The sequence below is a fragment of the Callionymus lyra genome, chromosome 18 (genome assembly GCF_982586985.1).
Source record: "Callionymus lyra chromosome 18, fCalLyr1.hap1.1, whole genome shotgun sequence".
Taxonomy (NCBI): Eukaryota; Metazoa; Chordata; class Actinopteri; order Syngnathiformes; family Callionymidae; genus Callionymus; species Callionymus lyra.
In genome coordinates, this window is record NC_141835.1 from 16,306,731 (window position 1) to 16,319,888 (window position 13,158).

The 13,158-nt window shown below is 43.5% G+C and overlaps 1 protein-coding gene across 3 annotated transcripts in view; it reads left to right on the plus strand.

The window, feature by feature from the left end:
- Positions 1-12,697, plus strand: part of kif26ab (kinesin family member 26Ab) — an 87,401-nt gene extending 74,704 nt beyond the window's left edge. For all 3 annotated transcript variants that reach the window (XM_087779221.1, XM_087779222.1, XM_087779223.1), the window contains 9 exons: positions 189-451; positions 808-991; positions 1,870-2,029; positions 2,496-2,658; positions 4,955-8,090; positions 8,923-9,119; positions 9,921-9,944; positions 10,031-10,181; positions 10,252-12,697. In XM_087779221.1, coding sequence (XP_087635347.1) covers positions 189-451; positions 808-991; positions 1,870-2,029; positions 2,496-2,658; positions 4,955-8,090; positions 8,923-9,119; positions 9,921-9,944; positions 10,031-10,181; positions 10,252-10,415 — 4,442 coding nt within the window. In that variant the 3' untranslated portion in view covers positions 10,416-12,697. The remainder of the gene's footprint in view (positions 1-188; positions 452-807; positions 992-1,869; positions 2,030-2,495; positions 2,659-4,954; positions 8,091-8,922; positions 9,120-9,920; positions 9,945-10,030; positions 10,182-10,251) is intronic.
- The last annotated feature ends 461 nt before the right edge of the window (positions 12,698-13,158 follow it).

The following is a 13,158-nucleotide window of genomic DNA, read 5'->3' on the forward strand; positions in this document are numbered from 1 at the left end:
GCCAACATTATGTGCTATGCTAACATAGGTTGATGTGCTAACATAAGTTGCTATGCTAGCAATAAAACATATGCGTACATTTTTTTATCAAGTTGGTGGAGGCTAGCGATGCTAATCTAAGATCTCTACAATCTAAAGGACGATGGGTCGACATCATTTTAAAGTGTCTCTCATCCTGTCTCCTGCAGGTAAGACGTACACCATGATCGGCAGAGACGGCACCACGCAGAGCTTGGGCATCGTGCCCTGCGCCATCTCCTGGCTGTTCAAGCTCATCAACGAGCGCAAGGAGAAGGCGGCCACTCGCTTCTCCGTCAGGGTGTCGGCGGTGGAGATCTTCGGGAGGGACGAGGAGCTGAAGGACCTGCTGGCTGAGGTGTCTTCGGGCAGCCTACAAGAGGGCCAGTCGCCGGGCATTCACCTGAGCGAGGACCCCATCTGTGGCACTCAGGTAAGATGCCATCTTTAAGTCTGATTCTGAACTAACTAGTGATCCAATAGTCGAGGACTATACTCGGAGAATACGATTGTCAGTTTGAAGCCACAACTTTCGGTGGTTGATCTGGAGATCAAACACTTCACTCCTGGTTATCATCATCCGCTTCCTTCCTGCTCTGCATGTTGCATCATCATCATTTCATACCTCCTGCGCGACCGCTGCCGTCCTCCGCCCTCTCTGTGCATATCTGCAAGTTTAATTGCCCCTGAGACTCAAACTAATGGGCAAGAAATGTGTGCCGGGGTGGCATTAACAAGCCCCAGTTCCTCTCTCTCCGGCTAACCCTGCACCCCCCCTTACCTTTGCAGCTTCAGAACCAGAGCGAGCTCCGGGCACCGACCGCGGAGAAGGCCGCCTTCTACCTGGACGCTGCCATCGCTTCACGCAGCACCAGCCGGCCGGACTCCGATGAGGACGACCGGAGGAACTCGCACATGCTGTTCACTCTGCACATCTACCAGTACCGCATGGAGAAGAGTGGCAAAGGAGGAAGTGAGTCGATCCATGTTTGTTGTATCCGTTTTTTTTTTTGTTTAACTCGTTACTTTGAATTAAGTACATTTAAAACACAAAGACTAACTTGAATTCTAGGATTCTTCATTTTAATTGTGAATAAGATAATAAATAAAATACAAAAAAAAATCAATCCAATTCACTTATAATACAATATTAATTATTAATAAATTCAAGCAAACATATTTTTTTGTTTGTCCTTTTATGCGTTAACAATAAAGGCAATAGAATAAATGATTACTGTAAAAACCCTTAAATATAACTAAGAACATGTTAAATATAACTCTTATTACAAAATGACGTAATGAAAAATATGCTAACATGAGTTGATATGCTAACTTGAGTTGATATGCTAACATGAGTTCATATGCTAACTTGAGTTGATATGCTAACTTGAGTTGATATGCTAACTTGAGTTGATATGCCAAGATGAGTTGATATGCTAACTAGCATGGAAATCTGTTTTTCTTCTGTCATATTTGTTTTTTAAAGATCACAATAATTTAATACAAAAAGTGAAATGCTGTATAAAAAACATAATAATAATATAATGCTACTTTAGAAATCTAAACATTAAGACTACGTATGTAAAAATGAAACAAATTTGGAAATAAAATGAGTTCCAGAATTTTTTTGGGAAAAATAACTTTAAATAACCCAAAGTAGAAATAAAATGTATGACATTTATTTTATGTATTTATGAAATGGAAGCTATTATAAAAACTTTCAGTCGTCAACACTCACTGTTACTGACGTCGCTGCAGAGATATAAATCTGTCACCATCGCGCTCCACCCTCGCCAGCAGGAGGTAAAACAGGGTGATCCTGCTGCTCACCTGTCTCTCCCTGCTCTCCAGTGTCAGGTGGACGCAGTCGCCTGCACCTCATCGACCTGGGCAGCTGCGAGAAGGTCCTGAGCAAGACCCGGGACGGCGGCACCGGCGCCTGTCTGTCGCTCAACGCGCTGGGAAACGTCATCATGGCGCTGGCCAACGGAGCCAAACACGTCCCCTACAGGTGAGCGCCAGCTTTACTTTCGCTTTCAGCCCCGACGAGTCTGTGCTTGTGGGTCCTGAAGTCGCCCTAGAATACAAGACTCACTTGTAGGCCTCAGTTTTTATTTCTTCTTGATATTACTTTAGGATGAGCTGATGTCGGCAGCACTCCAATGTATTTTTGATTCATTTTCTTTTGACTTACACAGTTATCAACGATTTTAACGATCAGTTTCACTTTCTGTGACTCACAATTCAAAGGGCAGCTGGGACTCAAACAGATTTGTGGGACTTGGCTATCTCAAGCCTTAACATTCGTCACTTATCTTTAGTACTTTCTTATACAATGTGTGAGATCTATACCCACCATTGACTCGAGTCCTTTAAGAATCTATAGCACTCACTTAGATCTGTAGGACTCTTGGAATCAACTCCACCCTTTTCGAACATGTTGAGTCACAGTGTCTCCCGGTTGCACATGTCTGCAGGGACAGCAAACTGACGATGCTGCTGAGGGAGTCACTGGGCAACATCAACTGCAGGACCACCATGATCGCACACATCTCCGAGTCGCCCAACAACTACGCCGACTCGCTCAACACCATCCAGCTGGCGTCCCGAATCCACCGCATGAGGAAGAAGAAATCCAAGGTGAGGGCGATGCGTGAGGCTTTAATGAATCAGCTCTGGTTACGCGTTCGGTTACAGTGACTAAACTTGGAATCAACACTTCAGAGTAATTTTAGTTAATATAAACAATCTGTTTGAATGTGTTGATGGGATACACTTCCTGTGAAGTAATCCGAGTCCCAGAAATGTAGCTGCATCTTCCTGATTCAGACCCACTTCCTGCATAACAAACAGGGTCAGGGAATCGACTTAAATGTGAGTCGTCTAGACTTCCTGTGTTATCATCCAAGTGACTTATTTCTATCTTATCTTGTGTTGTGTTGCAAGCTACTTCTGATTGTTGTGCAGTGATGACAAACCCACACAGATAATCGGATGTGTTGGATTGACTTTTTGTGTTGCGACTCGAGTCACACAGATTAGGCAGGTGTGTTGGAAGATATGGTTTCTTGACTCCGATTAACTTCTTATATATTTAGTAAAGTCACAGAGACATATTCAGGTGCTGAAAGTTGATTATTTCTATGAGCTGGAACCACATTCTGTAGAGTAGTTAGAGTCAAGGGAACTTTGAATGTGATATACCTGTACTTCCTGTGTATTAGGGGTGTGAGAAAATAATTGACATACAAATATACATATATATATATATACTGTATATATATGTATATATATATATATATATATATATACAGTATATATATATATATATATATATATTAATGTTACTGTATCAATATTCAACACCACTGTTTCATTTTTTATTTAAAAATAATAACAATTTTAACAAATGTTCTTTTTGGGGGGGGGGCTGTTTCAAAAAATATTTTATTTTTGACATATTCGATGGTTTATATTTTAATTTAATTTAAATGTGTGTAAAATAAATAATTCTTTTTTTATTTACAATAAACATGAAAATATTTAGAGCGTATTATAATTTTACACACATTACATCCTCTGGAGCTACTTTAAGTTGTATTAATTCAACCAAAAGAGAGTGAAACAATCACAAGATGGCACCAAAATTAAATTGAATCAAGTGTATTGAAATGCATCTTATCATGAGCTGAATAAATCCAATCATACACTTACATTAGATATTCTCTACAGCCCTACTGTGCACTAACTTGGGTCCCTTGCTCTCGTCTAGATGACTATGAATTTGCAAATTTAATCCATAATGACAAGAACATAATGGCTATATGTTATAGTTATACATTCATCTGAGAATCTAGAAATATTATCTAGTTAATATCCTCCTGAGGAATTGTAAGAAGCTTATGTTTGGATCATGGACAAAAAAACACTGCAGTTACTTATCCAGACATGGCAGCTGGTATCGAACCCACAGCATGTATTTGTCTGGGCTCCTATGACGACGTCCATGTTGTGCTAGTTATTGGTCATGCGGTGCATTCCTCAGCGTGCACTTTTAACCTTTGACAGCTATTGACCAGAAATATCTCCGGGATTAATAATTAAGGGAAGAATTGATTTCCCCGCAGAAGGAAGGCAGTAAAACATGAGATTAGGAGTCTCATTGGTGCTCAGGAAGTGATTGACAGAGTGTTGGAAGGTGGAAATGTCAATGTGATGTTGCCTCAACCTGTTTTTGACGAGTCCTTCATTAACATACCAGCTTGAGAAACGAGCATCTGGAAGTACAAGCTGGTGTTTCAATAAAAGTGGGCGTCGGCGTGAAACTCTGGAGCGAAAGAAGTGGGCGAATGATGTTTATTAAAGTTGCTTTTACAAAAGTTGAACGACTAACAGCATCTCAGTGCTTGGTTTCAAAATAATGCTCCAGACATACACAGATCTTTCTCTACAGTTCTCCTTCACGACAGAATACAATTTTATTTTCAAGGGTATTAAACCATGTTTTGCATTTAATGACAAAATGAATCACTCACTTCCGTGGCCTGAATAACAAGATGGTGGCTACAAGAGGGTTAAATAACTTTTCTCTGTAGGTTTTCCCGACTGGACTTCTTAAGCTTGTGAGATAGCTTGAGAGTGACAGTGAAGGCCTCAACATTAGCCAGTTAGGGTGGGCAACTAACTTTCTCTGGAGGTGTTCGAACCCAAGACACAATGGAGTCAGCGTTGTAATATGGATGGATCTTGTAATAGATTTTGAACTTTGAACTGATTCTTTTTGGACTTATTGTTAGTAATCGAAAATTTGAGGTTTAGTTTAAATCGCTGTTTTTCTTCTGTTTAGGATTTGTTTAATGTGCTTTTATCATTTCTTTCTGGTTTCAAAATACAATTGAAATGGCCAAGACATATGTGGCTCTTTCTTGTTTTGCAGTATGCATCAAGCTCGTCTGGAGGGGAGAGTTCCTGTGAGGAGGGGAGGATACGCCGGCCACCTCACCTAAGGCCCTTCCACCCCCGGACAGTCGCGCTGGACCCCGACCTTCCCCCCATGCCAAATGACCCAGACTACTTGTCCAGCAGCGAACAGTCTTGTGACACCGTCATCTATGTTGGACCTGGCGGAGCTGCAATCTCTGACAGAGAACTCAGCGACAATGAGGGCCCCCCTGCCTTCGTCCCCATCATTCCATCTTTGAACAGAAAGAGATCCACAAAGGATGGCCCTATGGACAAAGACCAGTTTTTTAAGTGCAACACATTTGCTGAATTGCAGGAGAGACTGGAATGCATTGATGGAAGTGAGGAACCAACAGCTTTTGTTGGGGAGGGCAAACGTATTCAGGCAAGCCCTAAAACGGACAAATCTAGTGATATTCAAGGTCCGGTCTCACCAAAGACTTCAGCTAGCATTGACAGACTCTCACCAAAACCATCGCCCAAAGCTGTCTCCACACAGATTGTGTGCAATGCCAGTACTAAAGACAAGCCAGAAAATTCAGTAAGGCAACCTTCAGAAGGTGTTCCTTCTTGCCGAACAAGTGCGGATGGGGAGAAAGAGTTGGTCTTAGAGAGCACAAATAAAACGGCACCAATTCCCGAACCTGTAGTTCGGGAGAAGGTGTTTGTTAATAAAAAAGCAACAACGAATAACGCAGAAGAACGAACTAACACTCGAATGCCACCTGTAGGAATGAGCCACCAAGCTGTTAAACAGAGAGACCCTTACATGTCAACCATGCTAAGGGCACCAGTGGATATGTGCCACATACGCACCACTTTGAGGGAGCAATGTCTCGATCGAGACATTCTCAGAGCTACAGTCACACTGCAGCAGCCTGTGGAGTTGAACGGAGAGGACGAGCTGGTGTTCACTGTGGTTGAGGAGCTGTCAATAAGTGGCCTTGGAGACCACGGCCGGCCCTCTAGCATTATAAGTTTCAATAGTGACTGCTCGCTTCAAGCTCTTGCTTCTGGATCACGACCTGTCAGCATCATCAGCAGCATCAACGATGAATTTGACGCGTACACATCCAACATAGTTGGATCCGAGGCGGGGGTGAGCACACCACCTCAGGAAGCAGAAAGCAGGGGTTCATCCATAAGCTCTTGGCTTAGTGAAGTTAGTGTTTGCACTTTGGAGAGCGAGGGAGCTCATTCCTCAGACGTCTTTCTTCCGCAGGCGAAACAGATTGGAGCTGAAACCGGATTTTACTTTGACTCCATGGATATGTTTCATTGTGTCCCTTTCTCAAGAGATGCTAAAAACTCCTTAAATGACAGTGGGTGTAGTTTTTCAGAACAAGATAGCGATAGCAACGCTTCAAGTAAACTGTCCTTGACAAAGTATCCCCCTTCCCCAGAGTCAACCAAAAGTTCCCCCCGATTTATATCTAGCATTACAAAATGTCAATCTCTCAGCTCCTCCCAATTGCCCCAGAGCCCCTCCATGGTTCACTCCAGTCTTCCAAGGAAGATTAAGCCTACCTCATCCATCGCTCACAGCAGCAGCAGTAGTGTTAAAGAACCACAGAGGAGGGACACCAAACAAGAGGATCCTTGGCAACGCATTGACAACAACTCAGAATCTCCCGTATCTGGAAGGTTCATTAGAAACCCCTCAAATGGCATCTCTTCAAGCAAATTGTCGAACAGCTGCAACAGCGTGCCTCGCCCACCCAAGGTGCAGGGGTCTACGTCATCTCAGAGGGTGGTTGATGGTTGTGAAAAGCCGGCCAGCAAGAAAGCTGATACCCCAAGCAGAATGCCTCAGTTGAGACGAGGGGCTACCACACTGGGAACTGTGCCCGTTATCCATTCCTCCACAGACCATAAGGGTAGCCAGGATATCATAGCATCAAGCACAAGCCTTAAATTTTCTTCTTTGGGGAAAAACAACAAGGCTAGCTCACAGAAATCTAGCAATGTTCCAAAACCTGGTTGCATCTCGCCTCCGCCACCGCCACCAGTGAGGAAATCCAGTCTTGACCATAAGACCAAGACCCTGCTGCCCCAAAGTGCCTTAAAGTCAGCATATGTTGAGGCAGTTCGAACCTCTGGAACAAGAGCTGCTGTATCAGAAGATGAGCTCGAGGTGTGTCGCAGAGTAGACTTTAAAACATCCAGTCTCAAATCTGACCACAACACAGCCAAATTGACCTCAAGTCTGAAAGCCAGAGGACCAAAAGGGGCCGTTGGGCAGCATTATGGCAGTCATTTGTCCTTGGAGAGATGTGAAAGCATGTCCTTGTCAGGTTCAAGGGCTGCACTTAGTAGAGAAAACAGTGGCACAAGTCTGGGTAGTAGCAAATCAAATAAGTCCATTCCCAGATTTGGAATCCCCAATTCATCCAGCCTTCCCATTGCAACGTGCCCAGCGTCACCAACTTCAGCAAATGCTAACAGAACAGGACAGGCTAAGGTTTTGGTTAATCCAAGATCAGTTTGCACCGTCAACAATAGCAAAGCACGTTCACTATCGGCTAATAATTCTAAGGGTCTGAGCTTGTCCACCAAATCTTTGGCTACTACCGTAACTAGGAATACCAATGCCAACCTTCCTCCGTCAGGAAGGACATCAACTCCCAGGACGACTGCTTCAGTTAGCAACAAGCCAGGCAGAGGAACAATCATGGGCACAAAGCAGGCCATTAGAGCTGCCAACAGTCGCGTGAGTGAACTGGCCACAGGCAGCATAACAGGCAAACAACAACGTGGCTCAGGAGACTCTGACAGTGGAAATGACAGTGGGGTGAACGTGAATGAAGACAAATCCCCAATAGCCATGCTGCCTTCACCCTACAGCAAAATCACGGCACCAAGGCGACCTCAGCGTTACAGCAGTGGCCATGGCAGTGATAACAGCAGTGTGCTGAGTGGGGAGCTGCCGCCCGCGATGGGCCGAACTGCTCTTTTCTACCACAGCGGCGGAAGCAGTGGGTACGAGAGCATGATTCGCGACAGCGAAGCCACGGGCAGCGCTTCGTCTGCTCACGACTCGATGAGCGAGAGCGGCATGTCATCGCTGTGCAGAACGAAGACGGCCAAGAATCCCAAAAAGAGAACAAATGGTGAGCGTGAGGATTTTTTGCAAAGCAACATGTATTTTGGACCATGTTTTTGGTAACCTTTTGTGGGAATGCCCAGAAAGTTATAGGAATAGAAATAGTCCCCTTGTCAATCCCATACATTTCAACAAAAGGCGAATGATATGTTGGGCCATGATGGGTAGAGGCTTTTTATTTATCATAAACAACAATCTAGACGGACAAAAATAAAACATCAGATAGTGTGTTTCTGACTTTCGGACTGAAGGGCTAACCAAGGTATGATCACTCGCTAAATTCCTACAGATTGTTTTGTTTCTTATTTCAGAATCCAATGATGATTCTGGGATTATCTCAGATTCAGTTCTTTATCTGGAAAAGCTTTTTTTTAATCTGCTGGTATTAAACTCGCGGTCGTCTCTGAGGAGGAGATTAACATCTGCACCAGTCGAGCAGCGAAAAAACCTCGTCCAACAATGAATTGGCTCGGAGAGGAAATGAGGCGTTCAGGGCTTCAAACATTATGAATCCATTCTTATCACATTTACAAATTGTTATTTCATCGTATTTTCTCTCCTCCGAATCGACCGCATGCATAATTCATGTGGAACAATGATAATGAACGACTCCAACTTGACAAGCCCAAAGTGTGATCAAAGAAGATGGATAGACCATTAGTGGAGATTCCATTAAGATTCTTCTAGAAGAAAAGCCGTTGAATTCATGTAAGAAAGGACACTATACAGAGGTTTGGAGCTCCTGGAGTACCAATGGGTCAATAACTAGACTGAACAGCAGTCAACAGGACATTGGAAAACGTAAGACAGGCTTTAATCAACAGTTTAACTTTCTGCAGGTTTCCAGAGAAGACGTCTTATCCCGGCACCTCTGCCCGACGCCAGCTCTCTGAGTAAGAACATGGGCAGCACAACAGGCCAGTGGGTGGACCTGCCCCCCATGTCTGGACCTCTTAAGGAGCCTTTCGAGATCAAGGTGTACGAGATCGACGACGTGGAGCGGCTACAGAGACGTCGCCAGGAAGACATTGCAGAGGTTAGCGGCAGCTTGTCACGTCTGGTCTCTCGGTTAATCCCAGACAATATTTTACATCACGACACATTGTGGGAACGGCACTTGAGATTCTTTTTAAAGACCGAGACAAGAATCATATGTCTTGGAACGTTTGACCTTCTTTCAAATCCAGAACATCTGCGGGCATATTCCCAGAGCTTGGCGTCCTTTTTGGATATTGAATGTTGTCCCAGACGGGGGTTTATCGCCACAGACATGACTATGACTTGACAGCGGTCCGTCAAGGAGAAGCCGGGGCAGTGGTTAGACTACGAAGACGGAGTTGTGGGGATTAAGAGGAGGTGTGATGAATGCGTGGATGCCGACACCTCCCAAAACGGCTCAGCAGCACTTCTCATCACCCACTGCCTGATGGCTTTTTATAGCTGCGCTAGTGCGGGTCATTAAGAGACCTCACAACTACGGCGCTAGACGGGGAATTGTTAATGGAAAACCTTCAGCATCAATAGCAAATACTGAAAAAAAACCTAAAACTAATTATATTTTCCTCCCTTGTTGATTGACACGAGAAAACCCTTTTATGACCATGATTTGATTTAAAATTTAGGAATTAAAAATGATAATAATCTACTTCTGATTAGGATGCCTCCAGGACCCTGAACGAAAATCAAATGAAAATTAATCTACAATTGTTTAAAACGAGTGATATTGTCCTCTTTTCAAAGACAAATTAAAGTTCCAATCTGTTTGAGTGTTTGTTCATTTGAACGGAAGGTTTAAATAAAGGTTGTAAAAAACTGATTTTTTGTCTTCTTTCAACAGCAACCATTCCAGGATGTTGACAAGGTGAGATTCTAATTTGCTCCCTCCATGGTTCCCCAAGCACTTCAGTCACTAGTGTCCTCAGGACTGACTTCTTATTTCGTCTCCAGGGTCTGATGTACTTCAATAGTAAGTTGAAGATCTTGGAGCGACGGCAGCAGCAAGTGAAGGAATTGAGAGCGAAGCACGAGGTGTTGTTGGAGGAGCTGGAGGACACCAAAGCCCGGTTGATGATGGATCCCAGCAGGTGGCTCGGAGAGTGTAAGTAAAAGCTCCTTAAAACTCAAACCTCACCCGCGACCGTCACTCACTCGCCGTCTCTAATCCACAGTCGATGTGGACCAGAGCTTGGACAAAGAGTCGGCGGAGTACCTGGAGGTCCTGGCGCAGGCCACGGACGAGCTGGAGTTCTGCGTCAACCTCTGCAAGGCCCGGGTCATGATGGTGACCTGCTTCGACATCAGCACGCTGGGCCCGCGAGAAGTGGAAGTGTGAGGACGAGAGAAAGTCGTGGACAGCAAGAGTGAAGAAAGTGACAGAAGGATTGGATTGGTTGACTATGGATGATTCCACTGAGCTTGAGGTCGACTCGTGAGCACAAACGGCCTCCGTCACTTACTCAAGAATAAACCCCAAAGTGCCTTTTTTTTCATTATTTTATTATTTTCATATGGTGCGGGTGTCGAACCCCGAACTTTTGAGAAAAAAATATTTTATACTGCCTTGTAAAGTGTATTTATACGTGGTGTGTACAAATGTCCTTCTAAGGGAAAATAAAGAGGAAAAGAAAATAGCAATAAGCTAATGTTATTGCCCTCCAAGATTTTGCCTTTTCTCTCGTTTCAAACCTCAGCGTTCACCCTCATTCAGCCTACAGCGCCTTATTTTGTAACTCTTCAAACCGGACTGTTTTCTCATCAAGGACTAAATGACACGAGCGAGTCGAGATTCTGTGAATGTTTTTTTCGTTTCTCAAGTTGCCTTTATGGACGCCTGTGAGGACGACGAGTTTGTCAATGATTTGTGTGTTGAATCTTTTTTGATACTGACATGAGATTACACCAAAAATATCAGAGGGCCACTGTGACGGACGTCGTTCCGGACGCAAACCTTTTTCTTTTTCTTTTTCTTTGGTGCCTCCACATTTGTGGCGAAAGAGAGAGGGAAGAAGACAGAATTATGATGACAGAGTAGAGGTTTCATTTGCTTTTACAAATGCGACTCAGCTAGTGCTAGTTACCCTTCAAGAGCTGTGATCCTTTAAAGGCCATCCCACAAAACCGGTGCCATTTCAATCACGCATTTAAAAAGAAAATTATCTCGGACCTTTTTCTGTACCACAGACACAAGTGTTCACAGTCTTCAAGGTCCGGCAATTAAATATAGCAAAAATAAAATGGTATGAGCATTAACTGTGTGAAAAATAACACCTACCCTAACACAGAATTGGCAGGAACCTTGGAATGGTTTCTCTGCAACAAGTTGATCCCAAAAATAGTTTGTGTTTTACTCACTTTTGCAAGGTTATTTTCTTACAATGACCGACCGACACAAGATTCTTCCTTTTTCAAGGGGCTAAAGTTTCAAGTAAAACACAAATTTTCACTAATAATAATTGCAACAGAGAATATATAGATAATAATAATATTTTTTTCTTTCTGGGTGGACCCGTAACAAATGCCTTACGGACTTGTATGGAGCTGTAGACTGGTAGTTTGGCACCACTGATCTGGGATGAAACAAAAAACTTGATTTCAACATCATGTGTTTTCAGTGATGCAATTGGTATTGCCATTTATACACCCTCCCTGCCATTGGTATTACCAGAGTCATGCTAATCCGGTAACTCCAGATTTGCTGTTCCGGTTTGGTCTTGTTGCACCAGTTCTGAAATTAAGATAAGAACCCCAAGAACATGTTCCTTGGTGGAAAATCTTTAACTGTTTTTTGACAAAATAGATGGATCTTCTAAAGGTCTTAGAAAATCTTACTAAAGATTCACAAACTATCTGTCCTTTTGTTCGGTAGCATCAAAGATCCAATTCAATTGCGGATCCCCCTAAGAGCAGATACACAAACCTGTGTAGGTGGTTTAAGTTTACTTTGGCAATGTGCGACTTGGTGGTAGAGTGGGTCCTTTTTGGTAGGACCTGTTAAGTCTAGCAAGGGTTCTTGATAAAGGTTTTAGAGAACAATAAAACGGCTCAACGAAGGAAATGTGTTAGTCAGAGGTACGCCGGGGCGTCCTTAGAAGGTTCTCAAAGTTGGCACAAAAATCGCACACTTCTACTGTTGCCTCTACTCTATGCATTCCACAACGTACAGCGACAACTTTCAAGAACCTCAAACCGACGGCGACACACTGTGGCCCCCCCCCTCCTTACCCCTTTTGAGATCGAGGCAGCAACTGGTCCGTTTATACGTCAGCAAAAAACCCGCCACACCCTCCAGAATGTTCTCTCCAGGACACGAGGTCAACCTTTACTTTACAAACACTCTCAGGCTCTCTCTGACGATGCTGCATGAGATTTTTAAGTCATTTTTAAAGATGAGTTTTACCTCTTTTTTCTTTTTAAAACGACTGCAGGGCGAGTGCTCACACCACGATTACCAACCCCCCACCCCCACTCCCACCCCGAAACGTGAGCTCATGTTTCATATCATATTTTTTAAATGATTTTTCTTTTTTGTATAGGTGTTTTCAAACTGTATAAATGTACAATATGGCAGCTTGTGTTTTACAGTTCCTGTGAATAAAAATGTTACTTCTTACTGATGATGACGACCTCGATGAGTGGTTCTTAAGATGTGGTCTGGGTCGTTTCAAACTCGCGGCCTGGGGGGGCAAAAAATCCTTAATTGTATACAGCCTGCGAGAACATTAAAGGCATGTAGTTAAACCTCTAATTTAAACTGAATACTAGTTTGAATTTGGTCTCTTTTGGGAGGCTCTTGTTTTTGTGATCTTAACTCTTTAATCTGACTCTGAAATATGAACCCTGTCTAATGGTGCGTTCACACCTAATGCGACTTTGAAGACGCCGTCCACGCTACTGGGACACGAATGGTTGCTTGTTACCGTCGAAATAAAATCCCTTCCTGTCGTCCATAACTTCCTGTCGTCTCGTTGAGTTTCACTCTTTTTCATCTGGATTCTGATTGGTTCCAACGTTGCCGTCCAAGACGCGACCCGGTCGCCGCAAATGTGTCACTTATTGTAGCCAATTTTCGCAATACA